Source organism: Panulirus ornatus, chromosome 29 (assembly GCF_036320965.1).
Source record: "Panulirus ornatus isolate Po-2019 chromosome 29, ASM3632096v1, whole genome shotgun sequence".
NCBI classification, from domain to species: Eukaryota; Metazoa; Arthropoda; class Malacostraca; order Decapoda; family Palinuridae; genus Panulirus; species Panulirus ornatus.
In genome coordinates this window covers 3440648-3458866 of record NC_092252.1, presented here as the reverse complement: position 1 = coordinate 3458866, position 18219 = coordinate 3440648, and the positions used below count along the sequence as shown (strand labels likewise).

Below are 18219 nucleotides of genomic sequence, written 5' to 3'. Positions count from 1 at the left end.
AATACATACATACATACATATACATACATATTCACCATTTCCCCTGTTAGCGAGGTTGCATTAAGAGGAGAGGACTCAGCCTAAGATGGAAAATCCTCACTTGGCCCCTTCTCTGTTACTTCTTTTGGAAAATTAAAACAGGAGGGGATTTCCAGTCTCCCACTCCCACTCCTTTTAGTTGCTTTCTACAACATACAGGGAATATGTGGGAAGTATTATTTCTTCCCCATCCCCAGGGGTATATATAGTGTGTCAGTTATATTTGTCAGATCTGGAAGGAACATGGAGAAGGGGGAGACTGATTTGGAGATGGAAGAATGAAGTGAAAAAGATTTTATATGATTAGGGCTTGAGCATGCAGGAGGGTGAAAGGTGTGCACAGGATAAAGTGAATTAGCACGATATGCGGTCAATGGAATGGACTGAACCAGGGCATGTGGACTGGCCAAGGTAAACCATGGAAAGGTTTGTAGCATCTGGTTGTGGATAGGGAGCTGTGGTATTGGTGCATTTTATAATGACAGAAAGAGAATAGGTGAAGGCAAATGCTGCCTTTCTTTGTCTGTTTGTGGTGCTACCTCGGTAATGTAGGAAATAATGATTAAGTATTTTCCTTTGGAAAGCAATGCAAGAGGGGAGGATTTCCTGTCAGCCCCCTGCTCCTGCCCTTCTTATTCACCTTCTACAACATACAGGTTATACCTGGGAAGTATTCTTTTTCCTGGTTTGAGGGAGCAAAAGTTCTGGGAGTGTTGAAAAATGTGTGGAAGACAAGAACATTATCTCGGAAAGCAAAAATGGGTATGTTTGAAGGAATAGTTGTTCCAATAATGTTATATGCTTGTGAGGCATGGGCTATAGATAGAGTTGTGCGGAGAAGGGTGGATGTGTTGAAAATGAGGAGTTTAAGGACAATATATGGTGTGAGGTGGTTTGATCGAGTAAGTAATGAAAGGGTAAGAGAGATGTGTGGTAATAAAAAGAGTGTAGTTGAGAGAGCAGAAGAGAGTGTTTTGAAATGCTTTGGTTACATGGAGAGAATTACTGAGGAAAGATTGACAAAGAAGATATATATGTCAGAGATGGAGGGAACGAGGAGAAGTGGGGGACCAAATTGGAGGTGGAAAGATGGAGTGAAAAAGATTTTGAGTGATTGGGGCTTGAACATGCAGGAGGGTGAAAGGCGTGCAAGGAATAGAGTGAATTGGAATGATGTGGTATACCGGGGTCGACATTCTGTCAGTGGATTGAACCAGGGCATGTGAAGCATCTGGGGTAAACCATGGAAAGTTTTGTGGGGTGTGGATGTGGAAAGGGAGCTGTGGTTTAGGTGCATTATACATGACAACTAGAGACTGAGTGTGAACAAATGTGGCCTTTGTTGTCTTTTGCTAGTGCTACCTCGTGCGCATGTCGGGGGAGGGTGTTGTCATTTCATGTGTGGTGGGTGGTGATGGGAATGAATAAAGGCAGCAAGTATAAATTATGTACATGTGTATATATGTATATGTCTGTGTATGTATATATGTGTATCTTTTGAAATGTATAGGTATGTATATGTGTGTGTGTGGACGTATATGTATATACATGTGTATGTGGATGGGTTGGGCCTTTCTTGCGCTACCTCGCTAACGCGGGAGACAGCGACAAAGTATAATGAATAAAATTAATAGATATGATAATATATGCTTATGCAATAGAGCTTTATGTTATGTAATGATTTGATAGTTTAATATTAATATAAATATGTTTTATGTATAAATAATTGGGTAACCTCAAGAACATAAAGAATATAATGAATTATTATTATTATTCATACTTCCCCTGGAATTTAGGGAGCCCTGAACTATTTTTTCTATTTGGCTGCACAATCCAAGATTTGTTGTGCTCCTACTGATTTGTTTTTAAGTGGTTATTTTGTGCATTTCTATGTAATGTGGTTATTGAAAGCACTCAGGTATTTATTACTCAACAGAACACAGCTGCACTCTCTACGGCCACCACTACCACAACAATTGCCACACAGGCTGTATCAGCTGGCACTCCCACCTCTTTAGCTGTCACTCCTGGCACTACCGTTGCAGGCACGATCGTAGCTCCAACGTTGACCACTGCCACTCCCACCACACAAGCCACTCAGCCTGCTGCCGTTGGCTCTGTAAGAGTTCATTCACCATTTTTATGGCATATTTTTAATTTCTTTATTTTAATGTTTTTTTTTCTCGTATGAGCGTATTTCTGTGTATGTATGAGAACATGCATGTGAGGACTTGCATACTTGTGTGTTTTTCTCTAATGGCATAAGTGCATGTGTGCCACCATGACTGAAAAACTGAGTGGGATTTTTTTTTTTTTTTTTTAATGGGGTATGTACCCATCTATTTATCATATATTTTCTTATTTTGAGAATTCTCATGGGCTCTTTTATTTATTTCAGCACATGCAAGTATTTTCTTTATCTGTGCATTTTTCTGGTGTCATTCTGTGAGCTCATATGAAAGAATAGTGCAGTGTATATATTGCATAGCTATATATGAATTTATTGTAACCTTTTTCTAAAGAGTAAGCACAAATAAGGTTCTTTGTTGTAAATTCCACTGTGATTTTGTCTCTGCTAATATTACATTTGGTATGCATTGTATTTTATTTTTGTAAGTATTGTGTGTGTGTATGAGTGGATGGGTCTTTCTTCATCAGTTTCCTGGTGCTACCTTGCTGGTGCAGGAAACAGTGATCAAGTATAATGAATGAATATAGATAACATTTTATACCTGATCGCTGTTTCCTGTGTTAGCAAGATAGCACCAGGAAACAGAGCAAGAAAGACACATCCAGTCACATATGCATATTTTTGCACATACATGTACATATACATACATAAACACACACACATATACACATGTACATATTCATACTTGCTCAGTCATCCATGTCTGATGCCACCCTGCCCCACAGGAAACAGCATGAGTACCTGATAGAAAAGAAAAAGCCGATAGCATATACATTTACTTTTTTCCCGCACCCAGTCACCGGGTGATGACACGGCATAGGTGACAAATTCAAGTCAGAAACTACAGAGATTGGTGGCTGAGTTTGGGAGTATGCATGAAAGGGTTAAATAGAGAGTAAATGTTAGTAAAAGCAAGGACATGGAAACGAATGGATTCTGGGAAGCTAAAGTAAGTCACAGGATGGGGAAGATGGCAAAGGTCCTGGGAGCAATAAGGAATGTGTGGATAGAGGTGTTACAACTTAGGAGGGTGAAAACGGGCATGTTTGAAGGTGTATTAGTCCTGACAATATTGTATGGATGCATGAGCTATGAAATGAGGATGTACAGAAAAGGGTGAATGTGTTGAAAGTGAAATGTTTGAGAGCAGTTGATTAAGAAATGATATGGTTAGAGAGAGGTGTGGTAATATTAAGATATGGTCGAGAGAGTTGAAGAGGGTGTGCTGAAATGATTTGAGCAAAAAGTTGAGTAAGAAGTTGACACTGAGAATACTTTTGTAAGAAATGGATGGCACAAGTTGAAAGGGAAGATTGAATTGGATATGGAAGGAGAGGGTGAATAACGTTTTAAGTGATTAGGGCCTAAACATCCAGGAGTGTGTGAGGTGTGCATGGGATAGAATGGACTAGAGCAATGTGGTATATATCCGTTAATGGGGCATTTAAAGTGGCTTAGGGAAACACAAAGGTCTGTGGGGTCTGTGGTGGAAACGGGGCTGTGGTTTCGATGCAGTACACGTAACAACTCGAGAAAGGATGTTAATGAATAAGGCCATTTCTTCATATGTTCCTATCACTACCTCGCATATTGTTATTATTATTATTATTATTGTTTTTGATTTTTTGTTTTTATACTTAATCACTGTTTCCTGCATCTGCAAGGTAGCACTAGGAAACAGATTAAGAATGCCCCATTCTCTCATATACACATATATACATAAATGCCCATACATGCACATATACATACATATACATATCAACATATATGTACATATGCATACACAGACATACATATATACACCTGTACATATTCATACTTGCTTGCTTTCATCCATTCGTGTTGCTGCCCTGCCACACAGGAAATTATCATTATTATTATTATCATTATTATTTATCCTTGGGGATAGGGGAGAAAGAATACTTCCTATGTATTCCCTGTGTGTTGTAGAAGGCGACTAAAAGGGGAGGGAGCCGGGGGCTGGAAATCCTCCCCTCTTGTTTTTGATTTTCCAAAAGAAAGAACAGAGAAGGGGGCCAAGTGAGGATTTCCCTCAAAGGCTCAGTCCTTTGTTCTTAATGCTACCTCGCTAATGTGGGAAATGATGAATACTATGAAAAACAATTAGTAGTAATAGTAGTAGTTGTGGTAGCAGCAGCAGGAGTAGTAATATTATCCTTTGGTATAGGGGAGAAAGAATATTGCCCATGTATCTACTGTGTATTGTAGGAGGTAACCTAGAGGAATGGGGGGATGAGTGTAGCACAGTATTATTTCTCCAGGACAGTCATGTTTTCTTGATGCTACATGCTTATGCTGGAAATAGTGAACACTATGAAAAAAAAGATTATTAGTGCTATTATAGATTATTGTATTACCAATAATATTTTTAGATTCCATAAGCCTTTTACAGAGCTACAGCATCTTTCAATGGGGTAATTGTATTTGCTTAACATATGTCATGAGAATTTTTCATTCAGATCAAGATTATAATGATTTCAGATTTTAGTTTATTGAGATTGGAATTGCATCATGTAGCATAATGAATCCAGCTATACTTCATTATGATTAGTATCTGTATATATATTTTCCCTGGGGATAGGGGAGAAAGAATACTTCCCACGTATTCCCTGCGTGTCGTAGAAGGCGACTAAAAGGGGAGGGAGCGGGTGGCTGGAAATCCTCCCCTTTCTTGTTTTTTTTAATTTTCCAAAAGAAGGAACAGAGAAGGGGGTCAGGTGAGGATATTCTCTCTAAGGCCCAGTTCTCTGTTCTTAACGCTACCTCGCTAACGCGGGAAATGGCAAATAGTATGAAAAAAAAAAAAAATATTTTTATTTTTTAGACTTTTCATTCCCAGATTTATTTGCAGTACAATTTATAAAGCTCTTCATTTTGTTTTTCAGCAAACTATCTCAGCAGAATCGGCAAAAACAAAATGTAAAAACTTCCTGGCCACTTTACTAAAATTAGCCAATGAGCAGCGGGCACCTGTGGCCCGGAATGTTCGAACCTTAATTCAGGGTCTCATTGATGGTAGAGTGGAGCCAGAAGCATTTACGGAAGAACTCCAAAAAGACCTCAATTCTTCCCCACAGCCATGCCTTGTTCCCTTTCTCAAGGTGGGTCTCAAAGATTTTCTTTCTTTTTTTTTTTTTTAATTACTGCCATCAGTTGCTGTTGGTTTATGCAAAAACTAGCTTAAAGATTTATGACATTCGTAACCCATATTCTTCACTAATGTTATCTTTTAATGTACAGTAAAAACCTCATTCCAGAATGATTAGGAGAGATTCCATTTTGACTATACAAATTCTAAATTTCACAGATAGAAACCTAAAGAGTATGATTATAAGTTTGAAAACAAAGGTGATGTGAAATGGAAAGCTAAAGATAGTTTGTTGACAAGAAGGATGAAAGATGGATGGATGGATGTGAAATGTCTCATGACTGAGGATTAGAAGAGATTCTGCCTAACATACCTAGCCACAGATGGAAGGAATGGCATATTTGGCTGTAGGTAGACAGATGGATATGTGATATGTAAGTATTGGATTTGCGTACTTTGTAAGAGCTCCTGAAATGTTCGCTGATGACACAAATCATGTTACATGATGGCATTTTCTGTGTACTTAAAAGATAGGTCTTTTATTATTCTCAAAGTTCTACAAAGTAAGCACCACTTAAAGTCTGTTTATTATGCTTTCACTTATATTTATTAATTGTCGCCATTTACATAGGTTGGATTAAGTGCACACAGCCTCTTGGTTCACTCAGACATGCTCTCAACTTTTGTCCAGTATGCAGAAGTGAACAAAGACTCACACTATCCACACTAATATTAGAGCTGATTAATTTTTCATTTTGCTCAGTTTGATTTGTTGAGTACAGTTGATATTACTGGCAATGCCTTCACCTTTTGATGCCACATGCTTCCACCATACATGTAACATTCATTCACATGGAATCCTATTCGAAATAGCCCTTAACCCCAAGTACTTCATTCACTATATCTATATGTCTCTTCTACCTACAACTTCATTGCCGTAAGACTTCTTCACCTGCCTGTCATTTGCCATATTAGATACATGCACACCATCTTGAGAAATTGCTTTCACCCCAATAGTTTTATTTATTGAATTTTTCTCACCTGCTGTCAGTCTTACACATTCATTCTTGTATCTAGTCTCCTACTTCCAGTTGTACAATTTAAGTCATCATCTGCTGCTTCTCTTTCTCTCTCAATGAGACAAGGAAAAACTACCTATTTGTCTCTGTGAATTAGAGACAGGAGGATCACCCCATTGCACAAGCTTTTTGCACACTGATTTTTCTAATTCTGTTCTCGAGAGTTTGCAGTTCACCTCTCCTTCTCGTAGGCAGTATTGCTTCACAATTATGCAGGTGTTTTATAATGTAGTGAGGCTCAAGTAATGATTTAAGATTTGATATTTACCTTTGATTTTTTAAAGCATGGATAATGAATGTATTACTTCTTCTCATTGTAGAAAACTTTACCATATCTGCGGGTGTCGTTAGCTCGACAGGAACTGACTATTGATGGTGTTCGGCCTCCCCCGATATCTGCAGTCACGCCACTTCCCGGTGTAACCACTGTTATACCCACTGTGAGTTAGATATGATACTAGTCCACATTTTTACATGAATTTTACTTCTCTTGTATGTTACCTATCATTATGTAGCCAACTTCTGGTGCATACATCGAGTCATATTTACCTTAGTAAAAGTCAATGATAGATTAATTTGAATTGCTGATTTGAATGCTGATTTATAGAATGTAAAGTAGATGGTAACTATTGATGTAATGATGGTTTTCTTTTGCCTTCAGATGCCTGTTACTCGTCCTGTAGCCCCTACAACTTCTGGGGCAGTAAGAATGGTTGCCCATTCTACTGTTTCCTCCCCTACTGTTGTTCAGCGGCCTGTAAATGCTACTGCAGCACCTACAAGAGTTGTCTCTGTAAGTTCATATCTCATTTCTGCTGTTCATGGAATTCAGTAGTTCAAAAGTGGAAACCTGATCAAAAGTACTAGGTCTATAAGGAAGATGATTATACACTTGTCATGAATGCATTTTATCTTAACCTCTACTATATATAAAACACTGTCTTTTATGGCAAAGATGGTTGGTCAGGGGAATATGTATTGATATGATTGAAGATATAAGAAGAGGAAATTGATGAAAATGATGTAGATTGTTGTAAATGAAAACTTGATTTTTAAAATCTTAAGCTTATAAATGATATTCCAACAGCAGCAAGTGCAGCAGGTACGAGTCCAGGGCAACAAAACTGTGGTGACTACGGTACGTCAAAACACTCCAGCCGCCACAGCTGCCAGCAGTACTGCCAATGCCACTACCAACTCATTACCTACTGCCACCAAAACCATAACTGTTAATAAGGCTATCCCTACCAAAGATAAAGACAAGACTAAAGATAAACTATACACATACAGGTTTGTCTTATTTATAGCATCCTCTTTCCTTTATATGAGAAATACATACAGAAAGAGAAGTATTTTTATATGGCATTTTGTGGATTTGGAGGAAGTGTATGATTAGGTAGATAGAGATGCAGTGTGGAAGATGGCATTAATATGTGGTGTGAAAGGAAAGCTACTGAAGCCATGATGAGTCTTTATCAAGAGAACAAGGCATATATGTGTGTGTAGGAGGGGAGGAGGGTGAATAGTTCCAGGTGAAAGTGGGTTTGCATTAAGTGTGTGTGATATCTTTCCCTGTTATTTAACCTGCCTATCAGTGGGCGTGGTGAGGAAGGTAAACGTGAGGGGTTTTAGAGAAAAGGGCAGGTCCTCAGTCAGTTGGGGCAATGGGAGCCTGGGAAGTAAGTCATATGCTGTACACAGAGGACATCCTTGTTGGCTTATTCAGATGAGAAACTGCAGAAGCTGATTTCTGAGTTTGGAAGAGTCTGTGGAAAGAGGAAATTGAGAGTTATGCATTTACATCGCTTACAAGACCATCTTTACAAACACAGAAAGAGTGAAACTTAAAGAGAATTAATATTTCTGACTTACAAAAGAAGAGACTGTTGAAGAAATGCTAGTGTGACAGTTTGCACCCTGATAATGAAAGTAATCACCTTTAAGAACATAATTACATCATATACATTAGCTGGATCTTTATCTCCTCTAATTATCATTACTATAAAGTTTATTGGCTTATTAATTACTAGTTCCTATAACAAAATATAAGAAAAAAGTTAATAATATGGTAAATCGTTTTTTATCATTACAATTAGTATATGTATCTACATGTTACTCCTCATCCTCCCCCAGCTTCTGTTGCTTCTCTTAGTATTATGTGCTCATCTGTACCTAACATATGGTGGAAGAGATTTAGGTATCACCATTATATTGAAACCCTCGCTTTCAGTAATTAACAATATTTTTCTTCATATATTTCAGCAGTTCCTATTCCTCTAGTGGGGCAGCAGATGATGACATCAATGATGTGGCTGCAATGGGTGGAGTTAATTTGGGGGAGGAATCCCAAAGAATCCTTGATTCTACGGGGTTTGTTGGCACGCAGATACGATCGTGTAAAGATGAGAATTTCCTATTAAACACTGCGCTAACTCAGAGAATAAGGCAAATATGTGAGTATTTCAAGCATTTTTCCTTTTTCGTTTTCAGTCTGAGCTGTATCCTAGATTTTTATCATAACTAGGGGGTTGCTTGGAATGTATTCTGTATGCTGTATATATGGTGAGAACAAGATTTAAGAATAGTTTCAGCCTGTAGAAAAAAGTAAATATGCAGTTGGATTCACTAAGGCTAAATGAAAAGCCAAGGGAGAAAATAAATTTGATAATAGGAAAAGTGAGTGTTTGGCATTAGGCAAAGGAAGGACCAACCTTGTGTATGTATTTTACATACCTACGAGTATTTGTATTGAGATTTTACCATGATGGCATGGTTAGCATGTGGCACAAACAGCATTAATTGCTTGTTGAGTAATGCTCTTTCAATAGACCTCTACAACTCTACTCATATCTTATTTGTTGTATAATGCTATTTTTCTTGGTGGCTTCACCCCTGGCAAAGTTTGCAGGTGTCCCTGCTTTTTAAACCTGGATATTTGGCACACAAGTGGTTGCTGCTTACCATAGTGTGTATGTTGAAACCAAGCACATAAGGACTGACAGTTATGATAACTCCTTACCTTGAACAGTGAAGCTGTGGAATTCTTCTTCTAACGTTTTTCTCTGGTGTCTTACTTTATACATTGGGTGTAATCCAAACTTCTTCATGTGAGTTGCTGTTGTTTTAACCCATTTAGAATTACCTGTCTCAAGACATGTACGTACTAAGGATACTGTAAAGGCACAACATTATCTGGATCAACATGAAGGTCCATTCCCTTCATGAGAATGACTTTGCATTCCTTCTTTAATGCTAGTTACACTCTGTTCTTTCCACAGATTAAATATCTAAGTGGTTATGATACAACCAAGCATAAGTCTTAAAGATTATTTTGCTTTTTTAAGTCTTTCGATCCCTTTATTTTCAGGCAGAATTAAAGCAGGAATTATATGTAAGCTTTTCTGTTATGTATATCTGTTCTTTTTTTTAGATCTTATGTATATGTACATCATCAGACTGAGGTTCTATTGATTTTCAGGTTCAAAATATGGCTTGGATGATGCTCCAAAAGATGTTGTGTCTCTGGTATCCCATGCAACACAGGAAAGACTAAAAACTATAGTTGAAAAGTTGGCAGTCATCTCAGATCACAGATTAGATATTATTAAGGTAAGTTTGGTATTGACGTTAGCATGTATGATAATGGTGCATGGGATGCCTCTTCAAGCATAAATGTCTTGATCTTTTGCCTTGAAGCAGGAGCAACTGATTTAAGAATTATTAACATGTACACCCCAGCTACAAAATGAACTGGAAAAATGTTAATAGGGTTTTTTGCCCAAGTCACATTTTAAGAGCTTAGCAGTTTTTGATTGTTGATGATGCTTTTGCATCCTGGGTTGTTTGCTAGAACCATTGACATTAGGAAAGTGGCACCTGGTCTGTATATTAAGGAACCGTTTGTTGGATGAGATTAGCAAGGAGGTCTTTGACATTTGACAAACACCTTTGTTGGGCAAATATATTTTGATCTGGTTGATCTCTCTTGTGTGGCTTTGGGTATGCCACCTTCAGAAGCGGAGGATCCAGAACAGGGACCACATATTCATTAAGGATAAGCTTTTCTTAGGCTTCTCTCCTAAGGGCTCTGTTTATAGTTGAGAAATGGATTGTGAATGACTTTGGTAGTTGGTCCTGCGTCAGTAGCTTGTGCTATGTGCTTGGCGGTTATAGGAGCATCACCTATAACAGAGAGTGATTTACCCAAGGAAGGTGAGAAAAGAATTTTTGTAAATTATTCCAGTCAGAGTTGTGAAGATGCCAGCATTAACATTTAGAAGGGGAATGCTGGAGGGGGAGGTGCCATTTGAATAGATACATTTTTGAGAGTCATCATATGAACCAATTGAGGGTGAGATTGAGTAGCTATAGCACAAAAGATTAGACATGAAAAAGGTTCCAGAATATTAGGAGAGTGGCCACAATTGCCAGGAATAACAGTGGGATGGATGATAATTTACTCTAGATTGGTGAGAATAGAAAACGTGAGGGCTTCAGTCCCCCCCATTCCCTGTGGTTAACATTGAAGTTGAAATCCCCTGGATAGAGGATCTTGGCTTGCAGGTGAGAGAATGTCATGGCCTCATTGCAGAAGGTTAGATAGTTGAAGAAAGATATAAAATTTGTAGAATTAGAACACCTGGACACCACACAGTGGACTGCAGACTCTTACCCAGAAGCGGAAGTAAATCTACACATCCTAGAAATTTCAGCCACAGCAGACTGATCAGTCCACTTTCAAGTAACATGAACTTTATTTCTGGGGAAGATGCATAAGGGAATTTTCAGTTCCCAGGCCCGGTGACAGAAAAATTTCTTAGGTACCTTGTTGAAGTCAAGAATATATATTTGATATTTTAGGGCATATATAAGCTGAGAGTAATGTGATAAACCATGTATAAGGGTATGAACTGAAATGTATTGATAGTTATGAATTTACTCATACATTTGATATGCTTGGATGGAATATTCTGCTTGTAGATTCGAAAAAAGAAATTTTAGGATCAGCAGAAGGCTTTTTTGATGTGTTCTGATTTCCTAGAAAGTATTCATGAATTTATCCCTGGAGAACACAATATAGAGGATTTAATGAGGCCAATATCAAGTACACATCAGTGAAAGCATTTTCCCAAGAGAGTGAAACCATATTGATGTTTGTTTTAGGATGTTTACAAGCCTTACCTGTAAACTAATTTGGTGAAGTGGTAATTATATTGAATGTCTGTTAGATATGTAGCATGATGAAAAGATTATTTCTCAAAAGTTACCTGACTCCAGATTATCTTATGTAAATTAGCAGATTACTTCATTGTAGCCGAGGAAGTAGCTGTCCCTGGTGATATTTTGATTGGATTGTAATTTGTGAATATGTGAAAAACAGACCTGTTAATGAGAAATTTGGGCATTGAAGGGAAAAGTCTATTTTTCTTTATAAGTTATTATTATAACAAAATTTTTTTTGAGAGTTCAGTCTTATTTTGAAACTGTAAGATTATGATAATTCTGAGTTGTGTTCTGTCATGAGCAAAATATTAAGTTTAATTAAGAGAGTGTTCAGTTGATATGAATGAGGCTGAATAGACTTTCTTCAGTGCATCCTCAGAAACAATGAGGAAAGACAGACCAGACATTTCCTATCCATTACCAAACCTATGATGATCTTGCACCAGCAGTGATTACAGTCAGGTTGACCTTAATCATGATGAGAGGGATGTAATATAACCTTTGCCCATAGGAAAAGATTGTGAATGCGTAGACCAGATTCAACCGGCACTACTATCACAGATTTTTACAACATCTATCATTTTCTGACTTTAGCTTTACATTTTTTGCATGTATTTGGCATTTTGTTCATCAGTAATTGCTTTGCAGAACTCATGTACCAGATGTTAAATGTTATAACAGCTTTACTTTTTTGAAGTAGTTATATTAAGGTAATTAATACTACTGTTTTAATGTTTAAGGGATTCATCAGTTTAAGATGCTATTTTTGGTCTTACACTTTTCTTTACATACATTTGGTGAGAAATGATTGCTCTGTAATACTGTATACATTAGATTATAAATCTTGTACTGTGCCAGCTTTACCAATATGAAGTGGTGAAATTCGTATGATATATAGTATACAGTAAACAGATGATAAGTATAGTACAAACAACTGAATAACAAGTGTGGATGGTGGAATTGCAGTGGCTTGTATGAGTCAGGCCATCACTGCTCAATATATTTGTTGTTGTACACAGTCACAAGTTGTTTTGTATATTTTTCATACATGGTGCTTATATTCTAATTGTTTCTTCCTAGATTCACTGCTAAAACTAACTTTTGGGTCTTGAGAAATCAAAATAGCAGAGGAAGTTGCAGCCAGTACAGGAATCCCATCATTTCTTCATTATCAGACACTATAATCAATTCTTTCTCTAGATGAATTGAGCTGGTAGGCATTTGAATCATCATCTCTACACTTTTAATGGTATAATAGATGTTTTTATCATAATCAGAGCTATTCTTTCAAGCTTCTCTTCACTGAAATTTGTGATAGACACATTTTGTGACATTCCACCTTGTTGTTTTGCAAATTATCCTCAGCTGATGGGAGCACCTCCCAGGAGAACAGTAAGCTGCAGCCTAGCATACTGAATTTGAAAAATGAGAAAAAAATACAGAAATCAAGTACCTTGCATTGCTGTTGCTAACATGGGGGATGGTAGTAGTTGGTAGGCAGCCAGCGACCAGGGAGATATATTACCAGTACTACCTGCCTGGGATAGGAGTCTTATTAACAGCTGCTTACTGAACCAGCACTTGAATGGTTGTCACGTTATATTCCTCTGACGCAGGTGGCTCTCTTTTTCTTTCTGACTCACCCACATATAGACTACTGGCATTCTTTCCACAAACATACTATCTCTCTTTGTCATATGTAACATTTAACAACACTTAACTCACACAGCTCATTCATCATAACTCTAGATTTTCCTGCAATGAGTACTGTGTACTAGCCTCCCTTTTGGCAAAATGATAGGAGCAGTAGATAGATGGAGTAGGTAGGAACATTTAAGCTTGAGTATTAGGTAGAAGTCAATTGAAACATTAGGAAGGAGCCTCTGCAAACACTATGCTAGAGTTTCCCTCTGCCAGTTGCCTGTAAAGGGTGAGGCACTACAGGCTAAGAAGTGGCAGTGGAGTTCTCTAGTCATGGAGAATCTATTGTCATGGCCACTTCCTGGAAGGAGTTCCAATTGGAACAGGCATCAGAGATATAGATAGATAGATAGGAAACTGACTCGAATCCATGCAATAAAAATAGTATACGATTCATGTGACGAGTGAGCAGATTATGAACTTTTGATGTAATAGGTATGAATTAAAGAAGGAATATGAAAAATGAATGCTGACTTCTCAGGAATTGTAGGAGTAATAAAGAATGGGTGTGTAGAAGATGACAAAGAGTCGGCATGTGAATAAGGTATGGGAAGAAAGAGGTATAAAATGAGAGGGCAAAGTGAAGAACATTTGTGAGAAGAGTGTCATTATAGTTGTCAAGAATTTTCTAACAGTCAAAAAGATTGTGATTGTGACTTGAGATCCTGACAGTTACTGATGCCATGAGCTTTATAATTTACCTCATCCTTTGATGTATTATTTCTTAATTTCTACACGTTGAGAATGAATTTGTTAAAGTGTCATTTATGGGTCATAAAGTAAACATGTGGAGTGCGTCATTAAACAAGCAGTGTGTTTTCATCACATCTTTGCATTTCATAATTCATTCTGACTTTTTGTCATGGCCTTTGCTATTTTGTGCCAAGTGTGACAAGAACTTAGTCATTTTGAATATGGGAATAATATTTGTTTCACTTGATTCCTAGGCTGTTACTGACTCATCTACAGCAATCAGCTATTTGAGAATGGTGGACACAGTACTTTCTCAGAGTTGTTTGGCCTACCATTTTATAGTCAAAGCACCCATTATTGGAAAAGTTAAGAAGAATGTTGTTTAAACTTTGTTATATACAGACAAAAAAAAAATCTAGTTTGAGGCTTGGGCATTTTATTTGTGAGTGTGGCAGTTGGCTTGTAGGATCTCAGATAAGACTGGGAGTCCCTTTCTTTTTCCCCTATTTCTGATATTAGCAAAGTTTAGTGATATGTTTATTGTAGAATATCCAATAAGATACTGTGCTTTGCTTTCATTATTCAGATTTTTTTTCTCTTCATTTATATACCACTCTGTGATCCTGGTAACCCTAAGATAGGACAATTTTCAAGGGAAAAGGGAAAAGTGAATATTTATGTATTGTAATATCCTTTTTTGTATCAACAGAGTGATAACCGTTATGAAGTCCGACAAGATGTTAAAGGTCAGCTTCGTTTCCTAGAAGAGTTAGACAAGTTGGAGAAGAAGCGAAAAGATGAACAAGAGCGAGAGATGCTGATGCGAGCGGCAAAATCTAGAAGTAAATCTGAAGACCCCGAGCAGGCAAAATTAAAGGCAAAAGCAAAAGAGGTAAGAAGCAGTACATATTTCTAATGCAGTTTTGCAAATGAAAGAATATGTCAGAAGCTTACTTGTAATAATTTGGATTAATATCAATATGCAGGTGATACAGTTATGTTAGATTTTAGGAATGGGAGTCTGCAGTTATGAATGAATTTTCAGTTTTCTCATTCTGCCATTTAATTGGAAAGAATATGGAAATCATAAAGAATGAGGTTTGGAAAGGACAGTTTTGCATTACATCAGAAATATTTATTGAATGCCGTAAACAGGGTTTTGCTTTATAGAATAGTCAGTAAGGGATTTCTTGGGTATATTATACTTAACTTTGATTATCATTCCACATTAAAGGTAAATGAGTTGGGCCCAGAAGGTTGTCAACTTTATTCCATTAATTTTCATGACCACTGAAAGAAGGCAGAAAGACCTGTCATCCTCCTTTTCTTGTCACCTGTGTAGCATGACAGATACTTAAGAAGTACTATACCCAGTTTTGTCTTCCAAGATACTTAAGAAGTACTATAACCAGTTTTGTCTTCCATATTTGTCTGTATCTCATTCCTCTGAGAGTTGCATTTTAATCTTCAAATTAATCATGGTCATAACATGAAGTTTGAAGTTTGAATAAAGTAATTTTGAAACTATACAGATGTTTCTCAGGATCAAAAGAACTGAACGGCATAACTCCAATAACTTTAGTTTGGATTTTGTTTGGGTTTGGTTCCATTTCACTGTGGAACTTCATACAAATGTTTTTTATATTTACCCTACAATATTTACACTCATTCTTCTTTCACTCCCAATAATTATGCTACATTGCATGCATCAAGTGTTCCATGGAACATCCTTCAAGTTTATTTGTAATAGGCAATGAAAAGGTGCTGAGGATGTATGTAGGAATTATAAGGGAATAAGTTTGTTGAATATACCAGGAGAAGAGTGTGCAAGGGTGTTGATTGATAGTGTGACAATAGAGACTGAATGTAGAGTAGGTGAGAAGAAAAGAGAAGTGGGGGATGTGTGGATTAGATTTTTGTGGTGAAAATTACTTTGGGAAAGTATATAGTTAAGGATAAGAAGCTGCATGCAACTTTTATGAATCTAGAGAAAGCATATGATAGTCAAATGGAATACTTTATGGAATGTGTTTAGGTTATATGGGGTAGGGGGACAACTGTTGGATGGTGTGAAAGCCATCTATAGAGGAGCAAATGCATGTTTAAGAGTGTAAGAGTGGTTGTTGTGCGGAAGGGCTGCATGATGTCACCTTCGCTTTTAAACATATATATGGATGGAGTGATAAGAGAGGTGAAAGCATAATTTGGAAAAGGAGATGCAGAGCTGGAGTGTGGTGGTGATATAGGTAGCTGGTGACAAGCCTGTTTGTGGATGTTACTATGTTTTTTGCTGAGAATGAAAAGGGATTTGTAGATGGTTGTAAGTGTGTTTTATGACGTGTGTAAGCATAGGCGATGGAAGGTCAGTGCTAGTAAAAGTAAAGTAATGGTGTTTGAAAGGAAACAGATAGTATAGATTTTGCAAAACTATATAGTGTGAGAGAAGAAAGTGTAGTGATGAAGTGAACTGAGATAACCTGCTCAGTATCTATATTCAGTGTGTGAATCTCATGCAGTTTTATATAAGCAGATGCCAGCATTCCACTCAAAGTAAGATCAGCTTTTACCTTTATATTTAGGCAAGTTTCATTGATGTTTTTGCTTCACTGTCTCTGTAAATTTCTTACCCACTGAATATTGATTTGTTGCAGTTACATAAAAATTTAATTTACTGCTGGTATATAATCATGAAACACTTTCAATTACAGATGCAGCGTGTTGAGATGGAAGAGATGCGGCAAAGAGATGCCAATCGCACTGCCCTAAATGCGTTACAAGGGCCCAAGAAGAAGCCTAAACTTGATCTTTCTGTGGTTGATGATGTGAGTAGTTTCTTTCCTTATCTTCCCATTCATATCAGGAGTACATTTCCCTTTAAGTAAAGCATAGGTGCACCAGCAGAATTTACTCCCCATACCTAAGTCTGTCCTTGTGCAAACAGTCTTTTACACACAATCTCCAACTTACTGACAGATTACGTCCCAAATTTTTTTTCATAGGTCATTCATTTGGAACTCAGTATCTTATAGACACATATGAATCATGGTTAGGTACCCAGTGCAGCCCACAGGCTTGTTTAGCCCATGATTAAAAGAAATTTTGTGTATTTGTAATAAATAAAGGTAGCCAAAATGCTAACAACTCTTACACTTGTCAATTATGATTATAATCTACTTTAAGCTCAACTAATTCCAGTGAATGCACTCTTGTTGACCAAGGAAAGCAACAAACATGTAACTGGTAGTTGCAGGGTAGGTGGCCCGCCTTCCCACTTATGGTGGCACTACAAACTATTTTTATTTGTATTGTTGTGTGTATTGATATAGTGTTAAAAAAAGATTATTTTTGTACAAACATGTAAGAAAAGAATTAGAATATTAAAAAAGAATTCTGGAAACTTCTGATAGAATATTAAAAAAGAATTCTGGAAACTTCTGATCTGCACTTTGAATGAACTTAAGTATCACATGTTTTCTCACTGACTTGGAATCTACCACATTTATATTGATTGGATGCTATTTAGAGCTCTTCTCTTTAATTTTGTATTCATTATTTGTTCAGAACATCCTGTATCATAATTGTTCACCAGAGACATGAAAAAATCAATATTAATGATAACAAATGAAAGGCAGGCAGTGGTGGAGTTAGTGCCACTTTCTCTTCCATTTGGTTGTCCCACCAGTAAGGGCTTTCACAGCTGGCTTCTTTTATTTCTCTCTCTCTCTCTCTCGATCTCGATCTCGAACACACACACACACGTTTGCCGTATCCCGCATTAGTGTAAGAAAGTGCAAGGAACACATGAAGAAATGGCTACATTTGCTTACATCCACACTCTAACTGTCATGTATAATGCCCATAAACCAGAGCCCCCTATCCACATAACCATGCCATACACACCTCTGCTTGATTTTCCCCAACTCCTTCACATACCCTGGTTAAGCCCAATGACTGTATGTCATCCCCTGTAAACCACATTGTTCCAAATTACTGTATCCCTTGCATGCCTCGCATCCTCGTACATGTTCAGGTCCCAAGCCTTCAAGAGCATTTTTACTCCCTCCTTCTACCTCCTTGGTGCCCCTTTTTTCTTGTTCCTTCCACTTCTGACATGTATATCCTATTATTCATCCTTTACATATTGTGTAACTCTTCCCTCTTTCAATTTACAATCTTTTACAGAT

General features: G+C 37.3%; 1 protein-coding gene across 5 annotated transcripts in view; it reads left to right on the top strand.

Moving 5' to 3' along the window:
• Nucleotides 1–18219, top strand: part of LOC139758016 (transcription initiation factor TFIID subunit 4-like) — a 57465-nt gene that overhangs the window by 33114 nt on the left and 6132 nt on the right. For 3 of the 5 annotated variants that reach the window (XM_071679012.1, XM_071679016.1, XM_071679015.1), the window contains 9 exons: nucleotides 1976–2158; nucleotides 5137–5352; nucleotides 6739–6858; nucleotides 7080–7211; nucleotides 7506–7708; nucleotides 8681–8871; nucleotides 9897–10027; nucleotides 14745–14927; nucleotides 16744–16857. In XM_071679012.1, the coding sequence (XP_071535113.1) occupies nucleotides 1976–2158; nucleotides 5137–5352; nucleotides 6739–6858; nucleotides 7080–7211; nucleotides 7506–7708; nucleotides 8681–8871; nucleotides 9897–10027; nucleotides 14745–14927; nucleotides 16744–16857 (1473 nt within the window). The remainder of the gene's footprint in view (nucleotides 1–1975; nucleotides 2159–5136; nucleotides 5353–6738; nucleotides 6859–7079; nucleotides 7212–7505; nucleotides 7709–8680; nucleotides 8872–9896; nucleotides 10028–14744; nucleotides 14928–16743; nucleotides 16858–18219) is intronic. The other 2 variants (XM_071679013.1, XM_071679014.1) reach the window with 2 other exon arrangements.